A 16,005-nucleotide genomic window follows, 5' to 3' on the forward strand; every position below is an offset into this window, starting at 1 on the left:
CTTTAAAACTGTAATTTCTGTGCTTAGGTCAGGAATGGGTAGACAACTCTAAGCTGTCATGTCTAAGAAGTTTGAGAAGCTGGAGAACTGCTTGACAGAATAGTACATTAGGTCCTTTTTGCAAAAGCTGCCTCTGGCATCTACCTTCAATTGTCAGTCTAGGGCTGATAACTATCCAAGCCTCCTGCATAGCCTCGTGGCTCCATGGCCTCACCTGCTTTATTTTAATTTTCACCTGCCTGACAATGATTGCTTACACTTAGCTATGTTCAGAATGTGCATTCTGGACTGTCGAAACCAAACAAATAAAATACTCTAAATATCACTATTAGAGACCTCTCTATCTCTGCATCAGATCTTGTTGTTCTGGTCCAGCAGCCATATCAGGTAAATTAAATTGTCACAGAATCCAGAGCTAAAGAATCCTGCCATCTGAGGGAATTAACAAAAAAAATCTCCCAGAGGGCAAAAGATAGCATATCAGTTTTGGGAAAAAAAAAAAAAAATCAACTCCACTGACTCAGCCACACTGACCCACTTTAGAACTATGGATAAGCTTTCTCCATGCTCTTGACCTTTTAATGAAAAACTGCATTTATTATCTTGTATTTTATTGCTACATAAGTGCTACTCTTAGGATTGGTGAAAACAATGTCTGTTCTTTCTGTACAAAGCAGATAAGTAGAAAGAATACTGAGAAATGACTAAACTTGGAGAAAAAATTAGGGGCATGAACCATTTTACAGTTTCAGCGTGAGTTATGTTTTATTTCCAAGTCAAACTGAACACATGCCTGGTTTGCACTTAAGTTATCTTACTGTAAACATTGTGAGTTTTTATGCCTGAAAAGATCCTTGAAACGCAAAGGTTAACAGCTTCCCCTGGAATATTCAAAAAGCTATTTCAAAATTCCCCACTCGAGCTTGGCCATGGACCAGTTTGATACATTTGATGTGTCTGGACTGTTCTTCGGTTGGAATGTTCTGCTTTGAAACTGATAAATACTTCAGCCATAGTCTACCCCATGTTCCTACGAGTATTAGTATTTCCTGAAAACTTTCTGAAAGAGGAAAAAAAGGCATCTGACATAGCCCACTATAACCTAAATGAAATAAAAGAATACACGATGCTTGAGATCTGGCTTTTGGTCAAGGCATAGGTCCTTAATTCAGTTGACACTGTTCTGGGTTGACCTTGCTACTCCATCAGTTTCTTTCACTGGCAACAGAAAAATAAGTTACTTACTGAGATAGAGCTTGTGACTGACTCCCAGTTGGTCTCTGAGGCTGCCGCAGGTTGGAAATCTTCCTGGAAGGCAAAGAAAGATCCATGTGAATCAATCAAAACCTCTGTTCAATTCACTGCATTCAGAGTTTCAACATCTCAGCCATCTGAATCTTTTTCCAACTAAGTGACAACAGAAATAGGGACTACGTTCTTGCTAAACAAGTCATCATTTGTCTTAAGCACTCTTCTCAAGAACCCTTCTCATTCAAGACATGGACTGCATTCACATTTACTTATCAGCACTGGTGAGATGGAAAATGTGTAGATAGGAGTTCAAAGTTTAACTCAGCCACTTATTGGCTGTTTGATCTTAGGTAACCTCTCTAATCCTTCTCTTCCTTATCTGTAAAAGGATGGTATGGGATGCTTAAATTACAGGGTTGTTTTGAGAATTGGATGCATTAATTATGTAATTATAACTCAAACTTAATAAAGTGCTTAAAGAATAATAATAATTATTATTGGTATTAATGTTTAGTTGGTTTGAACTAGGTTCTGCATCATGTTCAATCCTGCCTGCTGAGCTAGTCTAGAATATAAGCGATCTTTTCAAAGATAAATTAACTGATGAAGTACTATTCCTGACTTTATCAAGAAATGCAGGAAGAATGGAGGGAGAAGACAGTAACTGTGGGAATGACAAAGTACTACCCACTGGAAAGAAGGTAAAGGGCAGACCTGAGAAAGTTATTTATCCAGAGAAGCCATAAAGGATACGTTAAAGCAATGGACCTCAGAAAAAAAAAAAAAATAAAAGATATGTGAAAGCAATGGACCGCAGGAAAAAAAAAAAAAAAACTTCTCTTAAAAGGCAAGTTTCTCTCCAATACGTATGTGCCTTTTATGTTAATTACTCTAGCACCAATAAGTTTAAAAAACACGATGGGAAGAAAAGCTGATTCTACTATTTTTACATGTCACACATGATTTCTTGATCTTGTTAACATAAATTACCTTGATAAATTTCTTCCAGCCTGTTCCAGGAGCAGGAGATATTTTAAGATATTGACAAGGAAAATTCAGCCACTCATATATAAGGACTTATTTACCCAGGTATACTTACTGAATGAGAGCTAAGTATCAGAACTAAATTTCTTTAACACTTTGAGGAGCTAGAAGTACATTTGTTAATTGCTCATGATGAAGCTGGTTTATATATAAACATCTGTGTTGAAGAAAATTTTAGTTGTTTACCAAGAAAGAACAGAGTCAAATGTAGGGTTCAAGGAATGAACATTTATTGAAAACTGGTTGGACATCATTATTCTAGTCTCAACCTCATAGAAGATAGAAAAGAAAGAGAAAATGTGGTCTCTGTAGTCTGAAAGACAGACTACATATGAAAAGGACACTGAATTTCCACAGCAGAAAGATATATGAAAACAAATGAAGGTTGGAATTTATATGAGTCTTCATAAGCTGGTAAGCAGGTGAAACTGGATAGGACAGCCAACGACTTCTCTATGTCTTGAAGAAACTATTGGTAGGAAGATATATGCTGGATAAGACAGACATAAACAATCCTTAGATCATATAATTTTCATTTTCACTCATTCATTATTTGTTAATCACCTACTATGGGATACATTCTAAGCTGAGGGTAGAATCACAAGGAAATGAGAAACTATCCTTATTCTCGAGGAATTCAAAATGTAGACACTTAAACAGGTAAAATAAACTCATGCAGGTGCTCTGATACCAGACTAATCAGAATACCATGGAAGGTAGTAGAAAATTCTACCTGCGGAGGAAGTGGGCTTGGAAAAATTTCATATTAGAAGGTGACTCTTAAGCTGAGTCTTCTAGACTCATATAAATAGATTAATAAGTACATGTTTACTTATTAAAAAAAAAAGTAGGATAGAAGACTCAGTCAAAAAGAGAGTGATTCATAGGATTGTAAATTGGTAAAGCCGTTATGGAAAACAGTATGCTAGTTAGTTTCAAGTCAGTGCAAATTCAGCCCTTGATTCCCTTACCTCCTGCTTGTGAACTATAATTGTAATATGTTCTATCCTAAAAGAAAAGAGCTGATATGTTGGTGACTTTGGTTCTCTCAGTCCATGCCAAGAATCTCTGCATTTTGGTGCTGTGGGTAACTTATTGAGGGTACCTAGGGATCCGATTCTCTCCCTTGAGAGATGAGCAAACTGAAACTCAGCAGGCCCAAACGTATTATTACTGGAGTTTGGACTAGAACCCTATTGTGCATCTCGTAGTCACATGCTCTTTCCAACCCATCAAATAATATTATATATCATCTTATAATTACAGGTATCTTAATCTTCATTGCCTTAATCTAATAATTAATTTGTATTATTATTTAAAAAAATAATATTGTCAGCTTATGTCCTTTCATTTAAAGTAGTTTATAATAATATTTTGACAATGAAACTCATTATATGGCATTTTGAAATGGAATTCCCTCCCTCATTCTCTACATTTTACTATTTGGAGTAGTTTTGAAAACATAGATATAATTCACAGATCTTCACTTTTTAAATAGCTTTGTATGCATAGTTTGGTTTGTATGAGAAAGTGTTATAGATTAGGAAGTTGGGGAGGTATGTAAAAATGAAATCTTAAAGTACATGAAAATGCAGATAGATATTTATATACTCAAAGCATGGAAGAGATATTTCTAAACATGAATGCAAAAGTCAAAAAACATAAAAAATTGATATACCTCACATACACAAAATGTTGTATAAATCCAAAACAATATCAAAAACAAAATTGAAAACATTATGACAAACAAGAAAACATACTTGTAATAGTTTAACAGATAGTTATCATTCTTAAAATAAACTCATAAATCAAGTTTATAAAAGAGTACATTCCATATCATACAATTTTGCTATAAACATGTATGGATATCTGATTAATAAGACTAAAAACATATTCACAGAAATACTGATATTGTTGGCACTAAATGATGGATGATTTTTATTTCTTTCTTTTTGTTTACTGTGAAAATTAATAAAGAAGACCTCTACCGAGATTGGATTCGGAAGTGCCTGTAGGAGGAGCTCTCATGCTGTCCCACTCATTCTTGGTTGCCCCAAACAGGAAGAGTCATGCTTTGCCAACAGGAAGATGTTTTCTATTCTATAGTACCACCCCAGCAGGAGGAATGAAGATTTTCTCCTCCCCGGGGAATAGCCCAGCCATTGAGAAACTGTCACAACCCACCTAATGAAAAGCCACAATACTTCAAACTCCCAGTTTCCTCCAATGAATTCTTCGTTTATAAAAGTTCCTCCCAGTTTCCTGTTTCCACTATAAAAGAACGTTCTTTTCCTTTGTTCTCTGGACTTGCCTGTGGTTTTCGCCATAGCCTGTATGTCCCGAATTGCAATTCTCTGCTATTCCTGAATAAACTCATTTTTGCTGCTAAAATCACTAACTTTTATTTTTAAGGTCACCTATATATATATATTCTAAAATTTTCATAATACACATCTAGTTTTAACAAGAAACAGTAAACTTCTGAAACCACAACAGAAAAGAAAAATGAATCCAAGTGTGTATGAGCATTTACCCTTATGTGTTGTGTTATAATATTGAATGGTATTACCCATATATTCACTGGCAGATAATAAAAGCCTTCTTGTGGAAATGCTTCTCACCAATTACTAAAAAGATAATTATCAAAAAATGTAACATAAAGAATTCTAGAATGATCACATTTGGCTCCACCTAAATCATGAGTAATGCAACACAAACTTTTAATGTCTTTAAAAATAGTGATGAAAACATGCCATCATGGTCAGACAGGTATTTGTCTGGCTATTTGAGGACAATTTACTCACAGGCTGAAAGCAAACATAGTGAGGGATAAAATAACACTACAGATAATGAATGTTTTAAATTATAATTTTTGCCATTAAAGACTGAGGTACGAATGGAAATTTCCATGTTTTAAAAGAATATCACAAGATATTCTTGCTATCAGTCCTCTTGAGCCCATCCTAGAGGGCAGGTAATATAAGCTAACAAGCAAAAAGTCCACTCATTCCTCCACCAGGGGTGGTTTACATACATTTAATCATTGCGTACCTGCAATGGATACCTAAACAAATCCCTCTCCTATCTCTTGATAGTGGAGCTGGGGACACTTGTCTTTTGAGTCTCTGAAGACAGTTGTTGCCAGGCCAATATTCCAAACATTTGGGATGATTAATTGTACCACCTGTTCCTGGATCTCAGGGAGGATGGCTGTTCACTTTTATCCTAGGTGATTATTCTGTACATAATGAGCCATAAACTGTTCATTACTCACAGGAATGTATTCACCCATCTCTGAAAACAAAACATATGCAGTTACTTGGAGTTTTTAAAAAGCTTTCAACCAAAACAATCTAACTTACCAAGGATGACTTATTTGGAAAAAGTTTTAAGAGACATTTGTCCAACTATTTTCCAAAATTTTGAAAAATTTTCTTCTCTTTGCTGTTTTATATTCATTTCTCAGAGGAGAAAAATAAAAAAGTTCTTTCCTATTGTACCTGTGTTTCTTGACTGAGCTAATGCTTAGAGAGTTTCTTTTGAAATGCATAAGAAACAGAGGAATTTGTCAGAATACATAAAACAATAGCAAATGTATACACTATCAACATTTATTCCTTCAGTGAATTCTCCATTTGTTCATGATAGTCTGCTCTGGTCAAGACTCACTGACAGAAACCCAAATAATGCTAAATGTAGAGGTCTGTGCCTTGGGATCACTCTATGGGGAAGATCCTTTAGAACAAAGACATTTGATACTTCGGTACATGAATTTCTGGCATGCAGTCTAAGAAATGTACATGGAAATAATAGCATTGTGATGTCCTAATGTCTAGAGGAACAGAATAAAGCAAAAATTAAAAACCCTTAGGATCAAACTCTATGATTCAACCAAACCTTTACATGTATATTTCATTATATGCTCATCATCAAAACAACTCTTTTTCAAGTAATATGAGAAAGGCTTTGCCTGGAGATCAGCTTTTACTGGCAATGTTTAATATAAGGATATCAGGAGTTCAAGAATCAATAATTAACACAAATCAAAGAGCATCTTTCAAAGGTAGAGAATTTGCCTGTAATTTTAATAACATATATTCTTAAAGCTATAAGGAGCCCTGAGTTATCTTTGAAAACATAATTTTAATAAAATATAAAATATATCTTTAAAAACAAATAGCCTTATAGATAAGACACACCTGCAGATTTCTAGCGGTTTAAGAGTTAATTTTACAACTTTTTTTATTTATCATTATAGACAATAAAGTACAATGTTTTAATTGAGAACTTCTAGGATTCATCAACTAATAATCTGTGTAATCTTAATGCTAATATCAAGAGGTTTTTCAAAAGTTTATTTTTCTTATGTTAAGAGACAAGGAACTTACACTTCTGAGTTTCTGATTTCTTCAGACTGAATTAGTCTTGGAAGTTGTTCCCAATAGGATAAACAAAGATTAGAGCAAACACCACTCCAATGGGTAAAGAAGAAAGTTGCTCCGTGAGCAGAGAAGAGGTCATCAACTTGAGGGGGCCATGAGAGCCATACTTGAGAGCTAGAGAATCAAGACATGATTGCAGATAGAGAAAGGGGGTCTATTTGATTAGGCGTGGGGGGTGGGGAAGAAGAACAACCTGCAATTCTTGCTTGTGTACTAAGACTTGAGGAAAACACAATGATCCTGGAGAGGAGAGATGATGGTCAAGAAGATTGATTAAAGCCTGTGTTTACCAAACAAGGATGTCTTAGTAAGGGGCCATGCAGAAAACTGCAAATTGCAAAATATAACTTTGCTATCAGCTTTCTTTGTGTTTGATACAGACCAAATAATAAATGAATATTTAATTTACATCTCCAAAAATACTGCCAGAGGTCTCTCTACAATGTGTTGCTGAAAAACTAGGTGTGGATTTAAATTCTGTGGGTAGCCCTTGTAAATAAAGTTTAGTATCAAGAAAATGCCATGATTAATTATTTGGTAGCTGCCTTTTATGGAGCAAGAGACAATATATACTGGGCACCAAATGAAACCATTTCTGTACATTACCTCATTCACCATTTCTTCAGCTTTAAGAGATGAGGAAGCAGGGAGACAGATAGTTAAGTAATTTGCCCATGGAAGCAACTTTTAAAAAAATTAAATTTATTGGGGTGACATTGGTTAATAAAATCATATAGATTTCAAGTATAAAATTCAATAATACATCATATGTGTCTTGCATTGTGTGTTCACCACCCAAAGTTAAATTTCCTTCCACCACAAATTTTTGACCCTCTCTACCCCTATTTAGCTCTCCCCTGCCCCACTTCCCTCTGGTAACCACTAAACTATTGTCCATGTCTATGAGTCTCTGCTTGTTTGTCATGTTCATTTGTTGCTTTTAGTTTTATATCCCAAATATGAGTGAAATCATATGATTCTCAACTTTTTCTGTCTGACTTATTTCATTTAGCATGATAATCTCAAGATATATCCATGTTTTTGCAAATGGCACTATTTCATCTTTTCTTATGGCTAATATTCTATTGTATATATGTACCACATTTTCTAAATCCCATCATCTATTGAAAGACACCCTGGTTATTTCTATGTCTTGGTCACCATAAATAATGCTGCTATGAACATCAGGGCACATATATCTTTACAAATAAATGTTTTCAAATTTTTGGGTAGGTGCCCAGAAGAGGGATTGCTGGGTTGCATGTTAATTCTATTTTTAATTTTTTTGAGGAAAACTCCATAATGTTTTCCACAAAACAGTGGCTATACCAACTTACATTTCCACCAGGAATGTATGAGGGTTACTTTTTCCCCATAACCTCTCCAACACTTGTTATTACTTGCCTTGTTGATGACAGCTATTTTAACAGGTGTGAGGTGTTATCTCATTGTGGTTTTGATTTGCATAGCCTGCAAGATACAGCATCCATTTATGATTAAAAGACTTAATAAAATCGATATAGAAAGAAAGTACCTCAACATAATAAAGGCCATTATTGACAAATCCTCAGCTACATCATATTCAATGGTGAAAAACTAAAAACTTTCCCTGAAAGATCAGGAATAAGACAAGACTTTCCCCTATCACCACTATTATTCAATATACTGTTGGAAGTCTTAGCTAGAACAGTCAAACAAGGGAAAGGAATAAAAAGCATCCAAATTGGGAATGAAGAAGTTAAACTTTCACTTTTTGGAGATGACATGGTTCTCTACATAGAAAATACTAAAAACTCCACTAAAAAACTGTTAGAAAAAATAAACAAATACAGTACATTTTCAGGATACAAAATCAACGTACCAAAATCCATAGTGTTCTTATATACTACCAATGAATTTTCAGAAAAAAAAAAACTGAAAAAGAACAATTCTTTTTGTAATTGCAACAAAAAGAATAAAATACCTAGGTGTAACCTAATGAAGCATGTGAAGGACTTATACACTACAAACTATGAGACATTATTAAAAGAAATTGAAGAAGACACAAAGAAACGGAAAGATATTCCATGTTCATGGATTGGAAGAATTAATATAGTTAAAATGACTTTAATATCCAAAGCAATACACAGATTTAATGCAATCCCCTTCAAAACCCCAATGGCCGTTTTTAAAGAAGTAGAACAAAAAATCATCAGATTTGTATGGAACCACAAAAGACCCCAAATAGCTAAAGTAATCCTAAGAAAAAAGAACAAGGTCAGAGGCATCACACTGCCTAACTTCAAATTATACTACAAAGCAAAAATAATCAAAACAACATGTTATTGGCAGAAAAACAGACACACAGGCCAATGGAACAGAACTGAGAGTCCAGAAATAAGCCCTCAGATATATGAGCAAATGATTTTTGACAAAGGAGCCAAAAATATACAATGGAATAATTTAATAAATGGTGCTGTGAAAATTCAAAAGCCACATGCAAAAGAATGAAACTAGACTGCTCTCTGTCACCATATGCCAAAGTGAACTCAAAATGGATCAAAGATCTGAATACAAGATCTGAAACAATAAACAGCGTAGAAGAAAACATAGGTACCAAATTCATGGACTTTGGATTTAGAGAAGATTTTATGAATTTGACCTCAAAGGCAAGGGAAGTAAAAGCAAAAATAAATGAATGGGACTATATCGAACTAAAAAGTTCTGCACAGCAAAAGAAACCATCAACAAGACAAAGAAGTAACCATCTGAATGGGAGAAGATATTTGCAAATAACGCTTCCAATAAGGGGCTAACATCCAACATATGCAAATAATTCATATAACAATAATTTTTAAAAAAATTAAAAAATGGGCAGAGGACCTGAACATACATATCTCTCAAGAAAAAGTACCAATGGCCAGCAGCTATATGAAAAAATGCTCAACCTCACAAGCCTGGTTATTAGAGGCTTTTCAAATATCTGAACCTGAGGCTGACTCTCCATGCTCTTTCATCTCTGCTGAACTATTCCTCCTTTCCTTTATAAAAAGAATCCTTTTATAAGATAAACAAACACTCCTGATTTCTGCTAATACAGGTTTTCATACATTCCTTAAATGCATTTCAAAAGAACATTTGATTCGCTTCATCAGTAGCCTGAAAATTATTAAAGATTGTACTTTTGATATTGCTAAACTAATCTTAAAGACTATTTATACTCCCAAGCTGAAATGGATGGCTGAGGAAATTATTGTGCTACCTTAGGAAAATTGCAAGTTTGAAATGAAAAGAAGAAATATTGACCTGAATTATTCATATTTTCATTTCCTTGCACTTAGAACAGTGTTTGGTACATAGTGAACACTCTTTTTGTTTTGTTTTTGTTGTTGTTGAGGGAGGAAATACTGTTTTATACTCAAAAGGCATTTCATTTTCATTGGACAACTCTGTGCCAAAATTCATACTCTTAAGAACTGCTAAAGTTCTTTGTACTTGAATGGCATTATATAAGTGGATTATCTTCATTTTGGCCCAAAACTGGTTACATTATTAAAACAAATATTAGAGAAAATGGGAATTACAAACGCTGTGAAGATTAAGGCCATGTCATGAAAATTCGTTAGCTAAAATTATTTCCTCTATGAACTCAAGTGCTTCCATTGCTAATTAAAACTTCTAAGATCTGACGTTAGGGAGAAAAATACCATTTGAAGTCCAATAGACAAAGCTATGGTCAACACAGCTTGACACAATCAATATCAGGGGAAAAAAGCAGTCATGAAACATTATTTAGCAAATGATAGGTTTATAAAGAAAAGGGGAATATCTTAGAAGAAGATCAGGGGCAAGTCGGTCATAAAACATTCAAAAAGCTGTTTCTTACTTTTAAAAAATGTGAATATTGCCTAGGAATGTGATTTTGTGTTGTTGGTCACACATTTTCCCTGTACACATTCATCCTTATCCTTATAATCCACAAGTAAACATTCATCAGAGCTGCCACCCATCACCATTATCATTTAGCACTAGAGGCTATATACCGAATGTAAAATATTTAACAGCCATGTTGATATTGCAGAACTATATAAATTAAGTAACGGTTAATTCAGAGGACAACCTTATTCTTGACCTGACTGTAAGGGGATTTCCAGACTCATTTGTGTGGTTAAACTAGAGAGTTGGTTAATGTAAAGTTTGAAACGGAAGAACTCATACCCTTGCAAAGCTCTTCTGACAGAAGGTGAGATTAGCACATTCTTGACCTTGCAGTTCCTCTTTCCACTTCCCACTCCACTAGCAACTAATCAAAGCCGCTTGCAGGTTTCGAATCTCAAAAGCAGGCTTGCTGTCTGGGCCTATTAGCTGAATTTATTGGAGCTGAGTGACAAGTACACAGGTCGTGGGTTTTATTCTGATAAGAGCTGGTAGAGCTTTGCACAGAGAAAAGTTCAATACAGTAGCCAGACTCTGGTTAAAGCCAGTGAAGGAGACCTGGGAACAGATGTGCAACTCAGTCAATAAAACTACATCTTCACTCCTGAGTAAACAACTCAAAGTCTTCTCCCACTGGTTGGGAAAATCACTTTTAAATGGCATTTAAAGGAGAGATCCTGAGATTTGAATCCTATTGTTCACATCTATGGGCTTTCACAGTTCCTTTTTACTTTTGATTATCATCAGTTAACAGTAGCATTTTTTACTTTTGCCTTTTATTACATTAGCAGTATTCATTAGAAGTTTTAGTGAGTGAAAACACTAGGCTTTGCACAGCAAAACTTTAATACTAGATTGGCTCTTTTGCTTCCTGCTGTACTTTTTTTGGTATTATCACATGCTGTGTACTAAGTGAATGCAACTTCACCGCAGTATTCATCTACGCCAAATATAATTACAAAGGTAATGTTTGCTGTCAACAAATAAACAAGTAAATAAGCAAGCAAACAAACAAACAAAAAGTGCAATGCATACCAAAGTCAAAGAGAAAATACTCTAGAAACTGGGTAAACTATTACTTCTCTTTTACTAGATTGGGAAAAATCAGAGCTGACTATTTTGTTGCCTAGGCCCAAAGATTAGCTGAGGTAGTCCCTGCAATATGGATTTTTTAAGGCATACTTCATATGTCATACTTACACCTCAGACCTATTTCTTCAGAGTTTTATTCTCCATTTGACTAAAATATGCAACTCACTGTGCTAGACACTGGATAATGCATAGATGCATAAGTTGTAAAATTGCCCTTGAGGAATTTATCATCTAGATTCATTCTAATTCCCCACCCTTGTCATTCCCTTTTATATCAGCAAATTTATTTCTTAATGGCTTACCTTTATGTGAAATTATCTTATTTATGTATGCACTTATTTCTGAGTCTGTGTCTCATTAGAATGTAAGTCCCTGAAGAGTAGGACATTTTCTAACTTTTTCACTGCTCAATGCATAGCACTTACAACAGGATCTATTAACTAACATACATTTAGTATATATTAGTTAAATGAAAGAATAAATAGTCACTGCATTGCTTGAGGAGTAAATATGATTCAGCTTTGGCTATTGTGTGTTAATAAATATCTGTGGAACGAATAAATTAATAATATAAGACCTACATAAATAAGTGCTCCATTAGGGCTATAAGCAAAGTTCTGTTGGTCTGCAGAGGAAAAAATGATTTAAGACCATCTAAGAGGTTCTGGGGAAGGTCTTAGAAGAAGTGGCCTTGGAGTTGACCTTTGAATGATAATTAGAGTTTTTGGTAAAAGAGTAGACAGGTGGAGGGGAGAGCAGGCACAAAGGCAGAAAGTAGCATGATCTTGGACCTATGAGTATGCCATGTGCCCAAAGCACTGGGCTGGAAACGAGGCTAAAAAGGAAGAATCAAGACAATAAGAGGGTCTTCAATGCTAGGCTTGACCTTTTTTTTTTTTTTTTAAAGTAGGAAAATTAATCATTATTCAGCAAGTACAGATTTCTATTATTGCTGACTACACAGTTCAAGGTGCTGAAGACACAGAAATGAAAAGAACTTCAAGGTCACTGCTCTCTGTGAGCTTTTATCCTGACCATCCTTTGCCTACATACAAGGAAACCAAGTCCTCAAGTGGTCAAGTGTCAGCATCACTAGCAGATCCGGTGCCTGGAGCCTAGGTCTTTAGACATACTGTACTGCATTGCAGTAATTCATACAGAGTTGGTTAGCACAGCCACATCCTCCTCTCCCCTGCTCACATTACTCCCTTTCTGTACATAGGAAAAAAAAAAATTGTCTTCCTGACTTTAGTGATCTTAAGCAACATAATGGAGTTCCTAGAAAACAAATAATAAACAACTGATAGCTATTCTGAGTAATGAGAATAGTGGGAAAAAATCGAAAATAAGAAATTCAGTGCTGTAGATTTGAAAAAAACATTTTTTTGGAATATCCATAATCTTCTAAGGCAACTTTAGAATTAGAAATGATTCCTTATTTTGGTAATCAAAACCTTAAAATGATAATAGCATTCTCCACTCAAATACAATTTAGTTTTATCTTATCCCTCAGCAGGGTACAACATTACCTTTCTTCTTCAAAGAAGAGTTAAAATGTTTGCCTGATGAGAGGATTCAATAGATGAGAATCCTTTAAGTACTTTATGATTACCCCTAAGGTTGGTCAGCAGGGATTGATTTGGTGGGATTACTGGAGGCTATCTCTAAACCCAGAGGGGGTTATAGAGATGCTAGAATCCAAATGGGCCTGGATGGCTTTCATCAGCCAATCTCTAAGTACAGACAAAATAAAAGTAAACTCCATGCCTTTAAATGAAGAGCAGAGGCATTGAGGCACTCATTTGCTATTCACCTTTCTGAATTAAGGATTGCAGTAATTCTGGTTGGTAGAAAGATTTGATATTCAGTGTGTTAAAGCATTTTTAAAATGTGTCTTTGGAGACAGCACTCAGAATCTAATTCCACAGGGAACATTGACTGTGTGACCTTGGGCAAGGTAAATTCTCTATGCTGGAGATTCGTGATCTGTAAAATGGAAAAAAGCATCCCACCCTCATCTCCAGGTTAGTTGAGGATTAAATTAGATAATTCATGTGAAACTAACTGGCCCAAGTGGACATTTATTGCATTCTTTTCAAAACTAGGAAAATGGCTATATTAATACCTCTGCAAAATTGGGAATCATCTGTTACAAGTTCTGGAGTCAGATTCTCTGGATTCAATCCTAACTCTACCACTGACCAGCTGTAGTTCCTGTACCAATTGCTTAATTTCTCTGTGCCTCAGTATTCTCATTTAAAAATGGACACAGTAGTAATTCCAATCTCAAAGGAATGTATTGATGAGTAAATAGATTATTATATGTAAAGCTGTTAGGAAAGTGCTGACATATAGAAAGTCTTAGACTTAATACATTTTCACATTTCTTTCCTTGGGAAAAATGTGGATTGGTCCATCCAACCTACAGTGGCCTAACACACTATCACCTCAAATGCACATTAAGATTTTGACATTTTCAGAAAGCTTTAACATCTTTCATCTCATTTCACTCTCCCTACTACTATGTGAGCTGGGTATAGACACAGAAACATTAGATAAAATAATTATTTGGTTCTTCTCAAAGAGGAGATCTTCTGATTCCTGTCTGATAATTTCTGCAACCGTCAGGCAAAGGGATATATATTCTCTTCTTGGGTTTTTCTCCTGAGAATGGAATGCATTCCTCCAGCTTCATAACTATCTCCAGTAGTCTCCCTACAAAAGTAGTTCAGCTCCATCCCACAACAAATGATTGAGTGCTTACCGCTTGCTAGACACTGTTCTAGGCATTGAGAATATGTGGTAAACAAACTAAACATGGTCAATTTGGTCATGTGAGGAATAGATAAGATGGGAACAGATGCATGTAAAAGTATTTTGCCAGCTAAAAATTACCATATATATGTAAAGGATTGTAATTTATGTGTTCTGAAAAATAGTAAACAAAATATTTAAAGAGAAAGAACACACTTTAGAAATAGTTGAAGGAATTTAAATATAAAAGCTATATATGTATATGTAAACTACTAATTCATGTAGGAGTTCAGCCTATTTCTGAACTAGATCACCTTTTAACCAGTCTCCTACTTCTTGGTAAAACATGTCTACATCCAAACTAATTATTGCTATCTCTAACTCATGAATTAAAATTTGTAATATTGGAGCTGGGAGAGACTTTATATATCAATGATCAGTGCTTTTGACTTACAGGCACAGTGTTCTCTCAGTCTACTCTCTCTTGTCAGGGCTTCTCCCTAGTGCCCTTCTGCTGGGAAGAGTGTGCTTCCTGCCCCCTTGACGTCAGGCTTGGCCACGTGACTTCCTTTGACTGATAAAATGTGAGGAGAAGCTTTAAAACACATTGTGTGGTTCTCCTATTGCTCTTTTCCCTCTTCTGCATGTCCCAGGTGGTGAGGGCTAATCCTTTAGCCTGGGTTCCCACATGAAGAACATACATGGAGCACAGCTACAAGAGATTAGAAGCTGATATGTAATATAAATGAGAAGTCAACCTTTGTCTTTGTAAACCACTGCAATTTCGGGGTCATTAGTTACTATAACATAACTAAGCAAATCATGCTAATTTCGAGAATCAGTGTCTAGAGCTATTACTTTCCAATGGGGACACATTTAGCTCATGAGAAAACTAGAATTAGATTCCATTTCTTCTGACTCCTAGTCCAGATGTCTTCCACTCTAGCACATGCTTTTAGTCATACATTTTCTTTTTCACCAAATCCATCTGTGGCAAGCCATAACCACTGCCCTAGTCTGCAGAAGCCTCCCAATCTCTCCTCATCTCTGCTCCAAATCTATAAATATTGATGAAAGAGAAGGACAAACATGTTGGTTTTAGAGGCAATTGACAATATTGGAAGGGTCAGTGGATGTCCTTTGTAAGGTGTACAGGAAGCAGGTGAGGTCCACGTGGAAGATAGCCAGAGGTAGTGGTATTCTTGGTTCAGAGTGGGAGTAAGATACGCTTTCACCTTAATCCAAGCGTTACTTCAAAATTTATCCCAGTCTGTGTTCCAATCCAATAGTAGTTGCAGTACAGTGTACACTTCTCATAACATTTCAGCTGATATTATCTTAGATAATGTTTACATTTATATTTTTAAAAGGTGCAAAGGGTAATCCCGTACTAGATGTATTTAAAAAATACTAATTCTTCTTCCAATATTAGATCAACAAAATGAATGCAAGTTCCCTCAAAGAAAAACCACTGGCATTAAAAAAATCCTCTGTAAAGGCAAACCTC

General features: G+C 35.2%; 1 protein-coding gene across 2 annotated transcripts in view; it reads right to left on the reverse strand.

Moving 5' to 3' along the window:
- Nucleotides 1-16,005, reverse strand: part of PDGFD (platelet derived growth factor D) — a 230,860-nt gene that overhangs the window by 30,120 nt on the left and 184,735 nt on the right. For both annotated transcript variants that reach the window (XM_023535384.1, XM_011368111.2), the window contains exon 4: nt 1,246-1,308. In XM_023535384.1, the coding sequence (XP_023391152.1) occupies nt 1,246-1,308 (63 nt within the window). The remainder of the gene's footprint in view (nt 1-1,245; nt 1,309-16,005) is intronic.

This window comes from Pteropus vampyrus, unplaced genomic scaffold (assembly GCF_000151845.1).
Source record: "Pteropus vampyrus isolate Shadow unplaced genomic scaffold, Pvam_2.0 Scaffold139, whole genome shotgun sequence".
Classification (NCBI taxonomy): Eukaryota; Metazoa; Chordata; class Mammalia; order Chiroptera; family Pteropodidae; genus Pteropus; species Pteropus vampyrus.